Source organism: Crocodylus porosus, unplaced genomic scaffold (assembly GCF_001723895.1).
Source record: "Crocodylus porosus isolate Cpor-Errol unplaced genomic scaffold, CroPor_comp1, whole genome shotgun sequence".
Taxonomy (NCBI): domain Eukaryota; kingdom Metazoa; phylum Chordata; order Crocodylia; family Crocodylidae; genus Crocodylus; species Crocodylus porosus.
In genome coordinates this window covers 9204153-9218395 of record NW_017728920.1, presented here as the reverse complement: position 1 = coordinate 9218395, position 14243 = coordinate 9204153, and the positions used below count along the sequence as shown (strand labels likewise).

Below are 14243 nucleotides of genomic sequence, written 5' to 3'. Positions count from 1 at the left end.
TCTAAGTAGAAATTAAATGTTTGCTGTGAACTACGATTATATGACAAATACTTTTATAAGTATGCAGAATTTCCAACCTATGGTTCCCCTGCTGTTAACCGTATGGTGTTGCAAATCATATTTGAATATTAATGTAGAGTGGAGAAGTATTTGTAGTATTTTGGAAATTGATCCTTGGGATAGAAAAAATTTAATATTAGGGACCTTAGTGTAGAAGCTAAATGTGTTTATGAAATTTGTGGGTGACATTGAGTTGGGAGTATCACCTATATAAATGAGGAGCAGACTAGAGTGGTGTATTAAAACTGGTATAAAGCTTAACAGTCAAAGAAGTGCAAAGAGGCTAATAGGATGGGGTAGACAGAAGGCAACAGAGGACAAGAGGGACCTGAGTGTACTACTTTATAGTGTAGTCTCTTTATGAGGCAACCATTGTACAAAGCATTGGTAAGGGCAACTAGGATGGCTAAGCAAATGCAGAGGTTATCTCCTTTGAGAGATTAAAAGTCTAACAAAACTAAGGTTGAGAGGGCTATGATTATTTTTTATAAATATAGTTATGGGGTGAACAACAGGGAGGAAGAACTCAAGTTTGAGAACAATATTGGCACAACTTCAAATGCCTTCAGATTGTCTATGAATTAATTTAAATTAGAAGGTAAAAAAAACTTTTAATTTCTAAGAGGAGTGATATTTTGGAATGGAGCAAAAAAAAAGACTAATCACTTTAAACTGGAACTTAAACTTGCAAGGGACTATGGTATGAAAGGGAGTTATTTGGATCAATGAGGCACCAGTCACACATGAATACTTGAATCCCTGTTAGGACAAGCATGTAATTTTCTCTGTTCAAGAGGGATCTGCTGATCTCATATTACAAAACTTTTGCGGGGTACCAAGGACTTTTTTTCCCTCCTTATGAATGGTCTGTGGGCTTCTGAGGGTTTTGTTGCCTCCCCCTGAAGCACTGAATAGTGGCCATAGCTAAAGGTGCAAGTGTTTTTTTGAGTGGGATGTACTGGTGCTCCTGTACTTAGAAACTTCCAAGATACATGGCTAGAAGAGTTTTTGGTCAAACTGATTACTTTGTTTTGGGGGCCAAAAAGGACTTTTTCTTTAAGGTCAAATTGACAAGAATTGATGGGGTGGAGGAACATACAGCTTCTGTGGCATGTAACTTATCTTTCTAGGAGCCTATGAACCTTTATACTTCTCTACCATTACAATGGCAGGGCATTGGTGATGCCCTTGTTTGCCCTGCATTTTGGTTTTGTTTTCATAATGTGGTTGTGGTGTACAAGGGGTTGAAGCTGACAGTTTTTAGGACTCCAAATAAACAGCTGCCTGCAAAACTGAATTTTATAACCTAATGATGTGGTTTTGATTTTTAGATACAGTTTTGGCAATCCTTAAGGGGCAAAATGCAGGGTGGATGAAAATAAACTATTTGCAGTTTTCTTTTTAGAGAAACACTATTTTAACATTAAGCCTGAAATTGTGACAACCTATTTTAAGGCTTAAAATTATTATAATATGTCAATCCTTTAAATAAAGTAACTAAGCAGTAAACCATTTTCACTAGCTAGAGAGAAACATGAGATATATTAATGAATCAGATTCTTTTAAATGTAAAACTCTGCTGGATACTTAAGTGTAGAGATTTTTTTCTTAACTAACAACAACTTTATATGCTACTAGACTATTTTGAACTGAATTCCAATTTCCATCTAAACTGAGCTAGACACAGCTCATGGTCTGTACAGATGGTCAAAAAGCCCAAGGCTGAATCGATTCACTCTTCACCAGTTACGTCTACACTGTATAGATTGGACTGAAAAACAAGTGAACAGACATTCACTTTTGATTCTGGAAATGCAGCCATAGGCCTGCAGGGGCTCAGGCCAGAAGTTGGGGGTGGGGTGCTAGAGCATGTCTCTGCTCCACTAGAGAAGACTGGCTTGGGCCAAGGCTAGTCACCCCACCTTGCAAGGACTGTGAGTTTACCTAAATCTGGACGGGATCTGGGACGCACGTTCAATAAACTAATTTAACCTAAATCAGTTAAGTCTGATACTACATCCATCCAGGTTCATCTTAAACCTGTTTCAGCCACTGTGAAAGCATTTTATGTGCACCAGACTTACGTTGTGTTACAGGTTTGAACTGGTTTCCAATCACTTGTATAATTTCTGTCCCTAGCCATGAGTAAAAATCAGTAATCTAGTAAATAAAGAGTAAATAAGAGTAATTCAGTTTTCTAGGATGACGATAACTTAAAAAGATTAAACAAAATGTTAAGCTACATGACTATTTGAAAATAACATACAGCACATTCTCTTGGCTAGCAAAAAGTACTAAATTTAGTGTAGTCTTTATTTAGTCAATTAACATGTTTGGCTGATTATACCAATCAATGAAAACCAATCTTCCTCCAAAAAATTACTAAAATGCAAAAATGACAAATGCAGGGAGCTATGCCTCTGGAAAAAATAATCAAAAATACAAATACAAAATGAATGACAGATGGCTGGATGGCAGCATTATCGAAGCCTTAGGTCCAAAACATGGGAGGTGATAGTGCAGGGGCAGGCAATTACTTTGGGCAGAGGGCCGCTTACTGAGCTTCGGAAAGCCATCAAAGGCCACATGACAGGGCAGAGTAATATCAATTTTCTACATTTTTAGGGCCCCGTGGGACAGATAGAATGGCCTGGTGGGCTGCATCCGGCCCCCGGGGCGCATTTTGCCCACCCCTGTGACAGTGCCTTTCTACTTGGTACTGGTTAGGCCTAGAGTACTGTTTAGTTTTGGGTTCCACATTGTAAAAAGGACATGGAGAAGTTAGGGTCCAGAGGCAGATGACAAAAATGATAAAGGGCTTGGAAACTAGCAAAGCGAACAACACTCTGGCATGCATAAATTGATGCATCACAAGCAAGACTAAGGATGTCATCCTCCCACTGATGAGGCAGGCCACAGCTGAAGTACTGCGTCCAGTTCTGAGCGCTGCAGTTCAAGAGGGATGTGGAAAAGCTGGAAAGAGTCCAAAGGAAGGCCACACGAATGATTAGAGGTCAGGAGAACAGACCATGAGGAGAGGCTGAGGAACATGGGACTGTTTAGCCTGGAGAAGAGAAGTCTCAGAGGAGATTTGGTAGCAGCCTGTAAGTATATAAGGGGCAAACATCACAGGTTAGGAATGTTCACCTGTTCATCAAGGCACCCCAAGGGAAGACTAGGAATAACAATCATAAACTGATAGAGGATCACTTTAGATTAGACATTAGGAAAAACTTCTTTATGACTTGTGTGCCCAGAGTCTGGAGTAGACTCTCCCAAAAGGTGGTAGAGTCACCTTCCCTGGGAATCTTCAAGATGACTGGACACACACCTCATTGGTGTCAACTAACCTCAGCAGTCTTTCCTGCCTTCAACAGGGGGGCTGGACCTGATTATTTCTGAGGTCTCTTCTAGCATATAACTTTTATGAATCTATGAAGGCAAGTCATACAAGGAGAGAGTGAAGAAAATTGGCATGTTCAGCTTGCAGAAAAGGCATTTAAGAGAGAACATAAGTCTTCAAATACCTGATGGGCTGCTATAAAAAGAGGAAAAGAGCCTTTTCTCTCTTGCTGCAGAGAATAGGACAGACCAATGGCTTGAAGTTGTAGCAAAGTAGATTAGACTAGATATTGGGAAAAAATTTTTTACTGTTAAAACAGAGAGGCAGTGGAAATAAACTAAGGATGTAGTGGAATCTCCCTCACTGGAGGTGTTCAAGAGGTTGGACAGGCATGGGGCAGGGATGATTCAAGCATAGGTATGCCTATACTCTACTGTGGGTATTGCCCATGCTTCTGTGCCTTGCTAGTTGCCACATGGGGCTGGGAGGGCATTTTTCCCATCCCACTGCTACACGTATCAGGTTTTTGTTTTGTTTAACTACCTTCCCCAGAGGCATTGTGTTGGCTGTAGCCAAGGCTGGGGATTTTGATAGATGTGCCAGTACTCCTGCTGAGACTTAAACCCAAAGATTCTTGGCTAGAGAGTATTGCCCTGCTACTCTGGGTCAAACCAGTTGCCGAATTTGGGATTCAGAAGGAATTTTACCTCTTGGTCAGATTAGTACAGACTGTGGGGTTTTACTTCCTCTGGTGCTGGGATCTCTTGGGTGTATTTTAACAACCTTTGCAGCAGCATGACATGGACTGCCATAGTCCCCCTGCTTTACTTGTGGCAGATTAGGGTGTCATTTTGTCACGACTGTATAGTTTTGTTAAGAAATCAGACAATGGATTTATATAGAATGATATAGAATGGTTTGGATAGGGATGATCCTGGCTTGGGCAGGAAGTTAGATGGGATGACCTCTCAAGGTCCCTTCTAGCCGTATTTCTCTATAGCGGTAGGATATTGATTGTTTTGAATTGGTCTGTCCTGAGGACAAGTCATGTGAGGTTTGGATTTTATTTTCTTTAAATAGCAGTTAGCTTATGTCACAATATACTGTCTCTTGTTTGCAGATGCAAATACAGTGCTACGGAGCAACTCAGTTCCTTTTTCTTTTCTAAATTTTAAAGTCTAAGGAAAGGAAACAGACTTTATCATTTTTTAAATTATTTATTTGCCATGGAAGGGATCTAGTACATTATGGTAAAGGAAGAGCTTCAGAGTTTTCAGTAAGCAGCAGTTTTTTTCTCCCAGTGCTGTATATAGTTAAAGCAGAAGCAGAGCGAGAAACCTCAGCAAAGCTAAGATGATCTTGACATAGAGGAGTTTAACATTCGTCATCCTTAGTTATCTTGCATGGTTCTTTATCCTATTCATCTTCAAAAAGGAAGAGTTTAAGAGTCAAATACTTTTTTTTTTTTTTTTTATTATTCAGTTATTTGATAATGCCCTACAGGAGCTTTCCTTGAATAGAAAAGGTATCCAGTTCAGTATGACTGACAACCTGGCTACTTGCAGGCACAAATATACTCTCTAGAGAGCATGAGGTTTTTTTCTCTCTTTAAAAGGGGAAAGGAAGGTACTTTAAATAAACATACAGGTTACTCTCCAAGTTCTTTAAAATTGATGCGTCTCACAAAGACACAGAAGTCGCATCCTGCTGATATATTACAAAATGCCTGAGGTTCTGTAGTTGTCATTTACTGGATACTGTAACAGAGCTGACAGGGACACAGCTGTGAGCATTCTGAAAAATGGCAGCCCATTAAAAAAAAAATCAACAAACAAACAAAACAAAAAACAAAAAAGTCCAGAGGGTGCATCTGTTTGATCATTTGACACCAGTGATCCAAAAGCTTTCATCCTGATGAAGGGGTGAACCCCAACAGCTGCTCAATGGGTTTGTATCTCCACTCATCTGCCTCCAGTTCTTCCACTAAACCAGCTAGTTTTTCCATCCGAGCAACTTGCTGATCTACAAGAAGTCCAAATAATGGTTTGCATGAAAATTTTTAAAACTTCTTAATTAGACATATATAGTCCTTTGAAAAAAAATATATTTTCCCCCAGTAATGCAGTCACTAGGAAGCAGTTTTATACCATTTTATAACAGAATAGTGCAATTATTGAAAACACTTTTCTAATATATGAAGTATATGAAGTAAAGACTTTGTTAGATTGTCTAAGTGATTAATATTACATCTTCCATACTTAATTTGTTTATCTGCGTATTGTTGAACAAATCGGAGGCCCAAAAGATCAAAGATCATGAAACAACGTAATCAGTGCAGGAAACTCAAGATAGTGGGTGTTACTTTCTATAGCCCAAATGGTCACTAATCAGTTCTGTATCTTAACCTTTCTGGAGTAAAATAACCCAATAAAGGGACAAGTGAGACCTCCAAGGGGCTTGAGATAAAACTGCAGTGTAATACAAGGAACCATCCCCTTTAAAGAGAGAGAATTTTAAGAGGTCTTTATAACTATTTTAAAAATTCTGACTTTATAGTCAGAATATGATAAATTACGAAAAAGAAGAGATGAAGGCACTGCCACTAAAGGTCTTTTCTACATCATCAAAGAAGTACTGTTTGATATCACGACTTCAAAGTTTTATCAGATCAGCCAGGGAGTTGTATGGCATGCCTATCCCTACTCTCATTATACAGTCCTGCAACAACTTATTAGTAAAGGCTGGACCTGAAATGTAAACACTGTAAATCGACTGACATTTAAAAAAAGAGGTTAAATGCTTTTAGGCAAAGTAACTGCTGCTTAATTTTAAGGCCTAGCCCTTATTGCTCCCAGTCTGTGTGCCTGGTTGGCTGCACACAATATACATTGGTTAAACTACAACTAAGCAACTCATGACAGTAATGCTTTGTTCACTTCCTCTGAGATTTTAGTTAACAGCCTTAAGTTCAGTTTCACTGATATTCAACTGTAGCAGCAGGTCTGAAGTACAAAGACATTCTTGAAGGTTTTCAGCTGCTGTAAGTCCTTGGAGGTCTGACTTGTATAGAAAGCATCTCAAATGTTTGACAGTTACGGAAATGTTAGTTCCACATACCCAATGAAGTAGAGTAGCCAGAAAGGATGATATCATAAGGAACAAATACAGATTTACTAAACTCTGGCTTTGTCAACAGCTGGAGAGTAAGGTCTTATTGATTTAATTGGATTGTGCACAGTCAAAAACACTACCATCCCTTTCTGGCCACAGGAAAGGATCAGAGAAGAGAAGCAGGAACTGAAGTGGCATGTAGCAACTTTTCTTTTCGAAGCATTCTACACACTCTAATTGATCCTCACCACTGTATAAGCAAGTTCAGACCTCACCTCTTCTGCGTACAGTACCACAAAGAGTAACAGAAAAAACAAGGTTAGAAATACTGTTAGACTCCCATAACCAACTGCCTGTTTAACTTGCATCTCTCTTCAAGCATGGCACAAGAACTAACAATAGCTTTGCTTAGTGCTAATTCAGGACCTTCAAAGATTTTATTCTGCTTTTTTGTGGCTCATACCACAGCACCCACTAGCCTTTTCTACATCCTTGTCTTCAGCTTCTACAGTAAACTTATCTACACAAAGTCAAATACAAAATATGCAAATACTTACCATGTTTCACTTGCTTTAATGTAGATGCAACTTGATAGCTGAAAACAGATTCACAGAGGAATCTTTCTGAACCATCTGTAAACAGAAAAGGGAGGTGTTTTAATGACAAGTGCTAAGAGTTCTTATTGAGAAGCTTTAAGCAAGTGCTGCAGGCCTGTTGTGTTGGAACATTTAGGTTCAGTGTGGGTTTACCCTCTGTCACTTACTTCAGATGTTTTCTCTTACTTGAGAAAAATGCAGCCCTTGCATGTGCAACTTTTTGGCCCATAGACCAAAGTTCCAGGGCTTTCTGGCTGGTATCCAGGGATGATACTGCAAGCAGCTTGGGATGGATGTGCTGCTGCTGCTGGCTCTGCTGTCATGCCTTCCCTTTTAGAAGCTGCTGCTGCCCAGGTGGTAATGAAAGATGCCACAACCTTTCAATTAAAGAAAGTCTAGGCTTTCTGGCCAAGATTTCCTTCCATCATGAAGCAGATTTGAATAAATTCAGCATGTGAACTCTAGATGCATGTGTAGTAGTCACGGTATTTACCAGCATAGAATTTAAGTGTCAGACGGGAGTTCGAAAGGTGTTTCAGAAAGCTGAATGTTTCTTACTTTTCTAAAATAATGTTAAGAATCAGCTTGCCTACTTCAACTACAAAGTGACATATTTTGTCAATGACATATACTTTCAAAAGCAACTTAATTGCAACTAAAATGCTATCATTTCAATTAAATTTCAAGTGTTCTACAATCTGTTACAGGGCCAAACACTGTTGGTACCAGAGAACATCCTGGACAAAGTTAGGAGAACCATAATTGAGCACAGCTGTAAAATGGTTACTTGGGAAATTATAGTGCCCCCCAATTCAGAAGTATGAATTACACCTTGCTTGGATGGCAGCAGTGCAGAGGAATATGAAAATAGGTAGCACAAGTGGCCTATTGCAGGCATCTCAAAACACAATCACCGCCTGAATGGAGAGGGAACAGAAAGTGGTCTTGCTTTAACTTGCAATTCTTATTAACAGGGTGAGAGACCATCCAACATCTTTCATTGTGCTCAGTAACAGATGAACAGAGTTTTCAAGCCCTTCCCACTGCAGCCATTGGTAGCTTTGTCTGGATAAGAGCTGCACAATAGGGCCCCTGGACAGTGAATTTAACGTGTTCACCAGAAACTGAACAAAGCTAATTTATGGAAAGAGTCAGATTTCTGATGTAGAATAAACACTTTTATTACATCTTTACTTTATCTTAATCATTCATAAAGGTGTTTACAGCCAAATACTTGGCTGCATTTACAGAAATGCTACAAATTCAGGAATGTTCCATCACACTTCTTTTGCAACTGAAGTTAGTGGATTTTAAATAGAAAGCAAACCAAGTAGAAATCAGTTAGTGTCCTCAGAAGCCCTGCTTCCCTCAGGGATCAAACATTCATTTTTTATACTTTATGAATTTTCATAGCTTAATTCTAACCCACTGCAGGCATGTTAAAATATCTTGTGGCTCTTACAATCCAGTTCATTAACTGATTTCACAGTTACCTTAGAAATAAAGGAATTGTTAACATTGTTAATGACATGACAAATGACAGAATGATTTGAGTCTGCTCTTGATGTTACCCACAGTAATTTCAAAATCCCTTCAAGAATCAAAAGGGTTTCTTTTAAAGAAAATAGCTAAAAATTACTTGAAAGAAGAATGTAATTCAGTTGTGTTTATTAGTATTTAAACTGGCTTCCTTCAAAAAAAGGCAGCCAACATATAGATATTGCATTGATTTGAAAGAAAGAATGGATGCATGTGGTCTTTTATCTCAGAAATTAAAAACCTAAACTAAACAAAGCTTCCTGAAATACATATAGCAGGAAATGGTTGCTGTCATGTGAAACATTAATCCCCATTTTAATCAGGAAACAACACATCAACCAAAAGCTAAATCAAATAAATGCACCTTGCTAACTAGAAAGCCTACTAGATTAGGAAAAGAGAACACTTCAAAAGTCAGTGCTTTTTGAGTAAGTTACCCCTGCCATCAGGGCTCTGGAACAAAATTTAATCCCAGGATCTAATTCCATGAGAGAGAGGAGTGAGAGGTTGGTATAGTGTTTACCATTATCAGCATATTGTCACATTGACTCAGCTTCCAAACCTCTGTTCCTGTGAAAATGCTTTCTACTATATTAGTGATGTGCTCAGATAAAAGCAAGTTAATGTTCATTATTATTTTAAAATGCTGTAGAAGCACTTCCTACATCTTGAATTATATGAAACACTCATATTCCTAGCCTTCCCAGGGTAAATACCATTCATTCTGTTCTGTGAAGAAATTACTCACCAATTCAGTAAACTTGAAGTGTTCTATTTTTTTTTTGCTTGTGTAACTCAATGACTCCTCAAAACAAGTCTTTAATCAGTTATTGCAACAGTTTGATATGTGGACTCCCATGGAAGGAAGCTTCCAGGGGATTCCAGAGGTTATCCAGTCCAACCCCCATGCCTGAGGCAGGATTATCTCTATCCAAACCATCCCATACAAAGCTTAATTTAAACCAGGGGTGGGCAAAATGGTGGCTCTGGCCAGTGGCCAGACTCCATTCCCTATCAGTCCCTGCCTCCATGGCTGGGGCCAGTTTCCACAGCTCTGTACCACGCTGCCACTGCTGCAAGAAGCTGGGGCAGAGCCATGACCTACTGCCTGCACACCCCTGCCTGAAGCATGCAGACTGCAGATTGCCACTCTGCCCTGACTCCTGACCATGCTGTCACAGCTACAAGGCCTCAGCCTGGCCCTGAAGGAGCTCCCTGCCCTGCCAGTGCTGCTGGGACAATAGTTTCATTGTCTTATAGTTGGTAGGGTTGGAAGGGACCTGAGCAGATCATCAAGTCCGACCCCCTGCCATGGCAGGAAAGAGTACTGGGGTCATACAACCCCAGCAAGGTGTTCATCTAGCCTCCTCTTAAAGACCCCCCAGGGTAGGAGCCAGCACCACTTCTCTTGGAAGTTGGTTCCAGATCCTAGCTGCCCTGACCATGAAGTAGCGCCTCCTGATATCTAGTTTGAATCTACCCTCTGCCAGCTTGTGACCATTATTTCTAGTCACTCCTGGTAGTGCTCGGAGGAACAAGGACTCCCCCAATGCCTGCTGGTCCCCCTGAACCAGTTTGTAAACGGCCACTAGATCCCCCCTCAGCCTTCTCTTGTGGAGGCTGAACAGTATCAGGTCCCTTAGCCTCTCCTCATAGGGCCTGCCCTGCTGCCCCCTGATCATGCGAGTGGCCCTCCTCTGGACCCTCTCCATGTTGTCCACATCCCTCCTGAAGTGCAGCGCCCAGAACTGGACACAAGACTCCAGCTGCGGCCTGACCAGTGTCACATAGAGGAGGAGGATCACCTCCTTGGATCTGCTAGAGATGCATCTGTGAATGCATGACAAGGTGCGGTTGGCCTTCCTGACCGCTTCCCCACACTGCTGGCCCGTGGTCATTTTGGCATCAATAAGGACTCCAAGATCCTTTTCTGCCTCTGCACTGACAAGGAGGGAGTTCCCCAGCCTGTAGGTATGCTGCTGGTTCCTCCTTCCTGAGTGCAGCACCTTGCACTTGTTATTGTTGAATCCCATCCTATTCTCATCCGCCCACCCCTGTAACCTGTCTAGGTCCGACTGCAGCCTATTCCTCCCTTCTAGTGTGCCCACTTCTCTCCACATCTTAGCGTTGTCTGCAAATTTGAACAAGGTGCTTTTCACCCCCTTGTCCAAGTCGCTGTTGAACAGTGCGGGCCCAAGGACCGGGCCCTGCAGAACTCCACTGTCCACACCCCTCAAGGTCAAAAATGACCCGTCCACCACCACTCTCTGGGTGTGGCCCTCCAGCCAACTAGTGACGCATCTGACGGTGTAGGTGTCGACGCCACAGTCCCCCAGTTTTTTAATAAGAATTCATTAAAATGAATGAAGCCTCCATGGAAGCCCCAGCTCCCACACTGTTCACAGTGCAGCAGCTGCTGGGATCTCCATGGAAACTGGACCTAGCCATGTGGACAGGGGCTGCTGGGAAATGGAGTCCAGCCTCTGGGCCAGACTTTGCCTGCCCCAGATCTAAACTCCACATAGGACTACTGTCAACCCTGATGCAACACGGACCTAACATCCTGATCTGCCACAAGTGAAGCAGGGGAACCACAGCAACCAATGTCCTACTTCTACAAAACATTATCAATATATACTCAAGAGATCCCAGGCAGAGGGCCATGCCCCCCACTACGGAGGAAGACAAAAACCTCCACAGCTCATACTGATCTGACTATGGGGAAAAATTCCTTCCTGATCTCAAGTATGGTGATCAGTCTGACATATCCTATGCCTTTCATTCTGAATTTAAAAGTTTCAGCAAAATGTGGTCATTCTGAAGTAGAGGGCTGCAGTCAGCTGATGACACACAGCTCATTGCACAGCTACGGGGAGGAGGGAAATTCCAGCCACAAACACTGGGACAATCATCTGTGCTGACAGGGCAACGGGTACAACCTCAACAGACAAGACCTTCCTCCTTTAAGTAAACTGCATAGCTCTCATTCTCTCTAGAGCAGAGTTAACAGTTAAGATTTTAACTAAATTCAGTGGAACTAAAGGCTGTTTCAGATCTGACAGCAAATCTATTATTCTGCCACACTCCACGTTAAGAAAACACGATGCATCAGATTCATAACTAGACACAAAGTACTTCCTTACAAAACCCCCATCCTATAAAACTAAAATGAGTTTAAATCCCAGGTTGATAAGCAGCGCATCAGACAACTGAAGGACCCTTCCACGTGCTCAGGCACTCTCCCCTTCCAACAATTAAAATGAAAGGGGGCAGAAAATACAAATTATATGAAATGCAAGGAAAATCCAGGGGAAGTGGGAGTAGTTTCTTAACATGTATGCATCATGTGAGCTCCCATATGGCAAGATCTAGCTGCAGAGGAGCTCAGGATTAGGTTTTAGATTAACATAAGAGCATTTCATAAAAATCAAACAAAACAAACTGAGGTTAGCCTTGCTGTGACTTCCCTGGAATGATGCGAGCAGGAAAAAAAAAAAAAAAGCACCACAGCCCTGAATGATCACTGTAATACAGCCTCACAGCCAAACTGTGAAAGGGCCATGTTGTGAGCCCAACCCTATTGCAATGGTCCTGCAGCTTAGTCCTGCACATGGCTTGGCACCACTTCCACAAGTTCTTTCCATGCTATTGGGTTTATGGGGGAGAGGCAGCAGAAGACATCCATCATGTGAAGCAGTGGTATAACTTAACTCTCAGCACAGCATTAACCTATAGCGAAGGCAGAACAGGCCCGTCAGCTCCTCGGTAACAGAGGTACAAGCTGCTTCTAGTCTGTTTCTGTGCTAAAACCAACCAGCAATGTGAATTTATGACACTAAATACACTCACATCAGTCACCTGTCATTTTTGCTCAACAGAGATGAAACCAACAATAAGGGAGAGCAGCCTGCTCTGCTTCCGTCTTTCCTCCTGAGAAGCCTGAGATTTTTAGTTTTGTTGGCTACAGAGAAGTCCTACTTAGTTTTAGAAACGAACAGATTTAAGTGCACGAGAACTGGACCGGTTAGGAAGGAAGGACAGGCCGTGGGGCAGGGAGACTCTGGAAGCGAGACCTCTGCCAGCCTTTCCCTGCACCAACGCTCTTCCCTTTAGCAACTGAAGTTTGCCGGGTACGGCCAAGCCAGGGGCAGCAGAGGCTCCAGCTGGGACTCATGTGTGCGTCTGGGGGGAGGTGTCGCACCTTCCAACATTTCTCCAGCTCCTTTGGGATAAGTGAAGAGTGCTTTCCGTGGTGGGGCCAAGTCTGAGACACTAAACCCGGAGCCCGTCATCGAGCTCCCGCTGACCCCGCCAGCTGAAGAGGATGAGGAGGAGGCTGCCATGGTTCCCTGTCCCGACCTGGAGGCAACAGAGAGAGAGACAGAGTCAGAGTCGGAGCGCGGCAGCATGAGAATCCTCCGGGGCCCGCACACGGGCTCTAGGAAGACCTTCTCCGCGGTTATTGCGCCTGCGCGCGTACGTGGCGGCTGTAACCAGCGAAGGGGGGACTTGCAACTTCAGCGCCTCCACACACAAAGGAGGAAGCTGCGGGCAGGAGCTTCCCCACAGTTCCTGCGCCTGCGCGCGAGGGGGCACTGTGAGCACCAACCACTTCACCCTTTTTGCGCCTGAGCGGCAGAGGGCAGCGGCAAGCGCCGCGTGCGCCTGCGCACTGAAACAGGCGCTACTGCCTGCGTCCGTGCTCGCTCACTGACCGCCGCCCTTCCCGTCCGCGGTCTTGAGCCGTGTCCCGGTGAGTGCGGCGGTGGCGGCTACAACCAGATCCGGTCCGGTCCGGTCCGGTCCGGTCCAGTCCAGGCAGCGCAGCACCGCAGCCCACCCCACCTCAGTTCCGCCCGGCAACCTCCCGCGTGCTCACCTGGCCGCGCGGACGGCTGGGCGCAGGCGGCGTGCGTGCTCGTGCTCGCCGTACATGTTGCGCGAGCACGAGTACGCTCGGCGTTGTCCGTCATAGAGGCCTCGCGGGGGGCGGGGCAAAGCCCCGCCCCTTCCCTCCTCCTCGCGTGGGGCCTGGGCGAGCGGGGGGGCTGTGGGGAGGCACCGTGGGACACAGGAAGCCTGGGTCTGGACGCACATTAGATGTGTCACGGCCTGACAAAGCAACCGCTCTTTAAAACAGCACCTGTTTTGTGCTGGATGCACCATGGTTATCCTGGGACAGATATCTTTACCGCGGGGTATATTATGATTCGTTGCAGGTGTAGTCTGCAGGGGCCTGAGGGCTCTGATGCTGCCTCGTTTAGCTCTGTTAGCTGGATCTCAGCATCGGTGCAATTTGTCAACCTCAAGCATTCAAAAATCACAAGTCCGGCAGGCTCCGAAGGTCCATGGAATTTAAATTCATGAAACCAAAGGGCTCGTGGAGAAAAACCTGAGACACGCGCAGCCTATGATTCATTAGGTTTTTAAAAAGCTTTTAGAGTGCCTGCATCCCAGGCTGTAAACAGATACTGTATCTGAGGGAGTCCTGATTGATCCAAGTCAAAACCTGGGACAAAAGAGGAGCCTTTACTTACAGCGCCCTTCCAAGCTGCATTGCTGCTTCTCTGCCGGTAGGTGGCCAAAGAGAGAGC

At 43.6% G+C, this 14243-nt stretch overlaps 1 protein-coding gene across 1 annotated transcript; it reads right to left on the bottom strand.

The window, feature by feature from the left end:
- Positions 1-5258: 5258 nt before the first annotated feature.
- ANAPC16 (anaphase promoting complex subunit 16) lies at positions 5259-13623 on the bottom strand. Its single transcript, XM_019538561.1, has 4 exons — positions 13529-13623; positions 12851-13008; positions 7072-7146; positions 5259-5425 (listed from the first exon to the last, which is right to left on the bottom strand). The coding sequence occupies exons 1-4, from the start codon at positions 13582-13584 to the stop codon at positions 5310-5312; spliced, it is 405 nt and encodes a 134-aa protein (XP_019394106.1). The 5' UTR covers positions 13585-13623; the 3' UTR covers positions 5259-5309.
- Between the last annotated feature and the right edge of the window lie 620 nt (positions 13624-14243).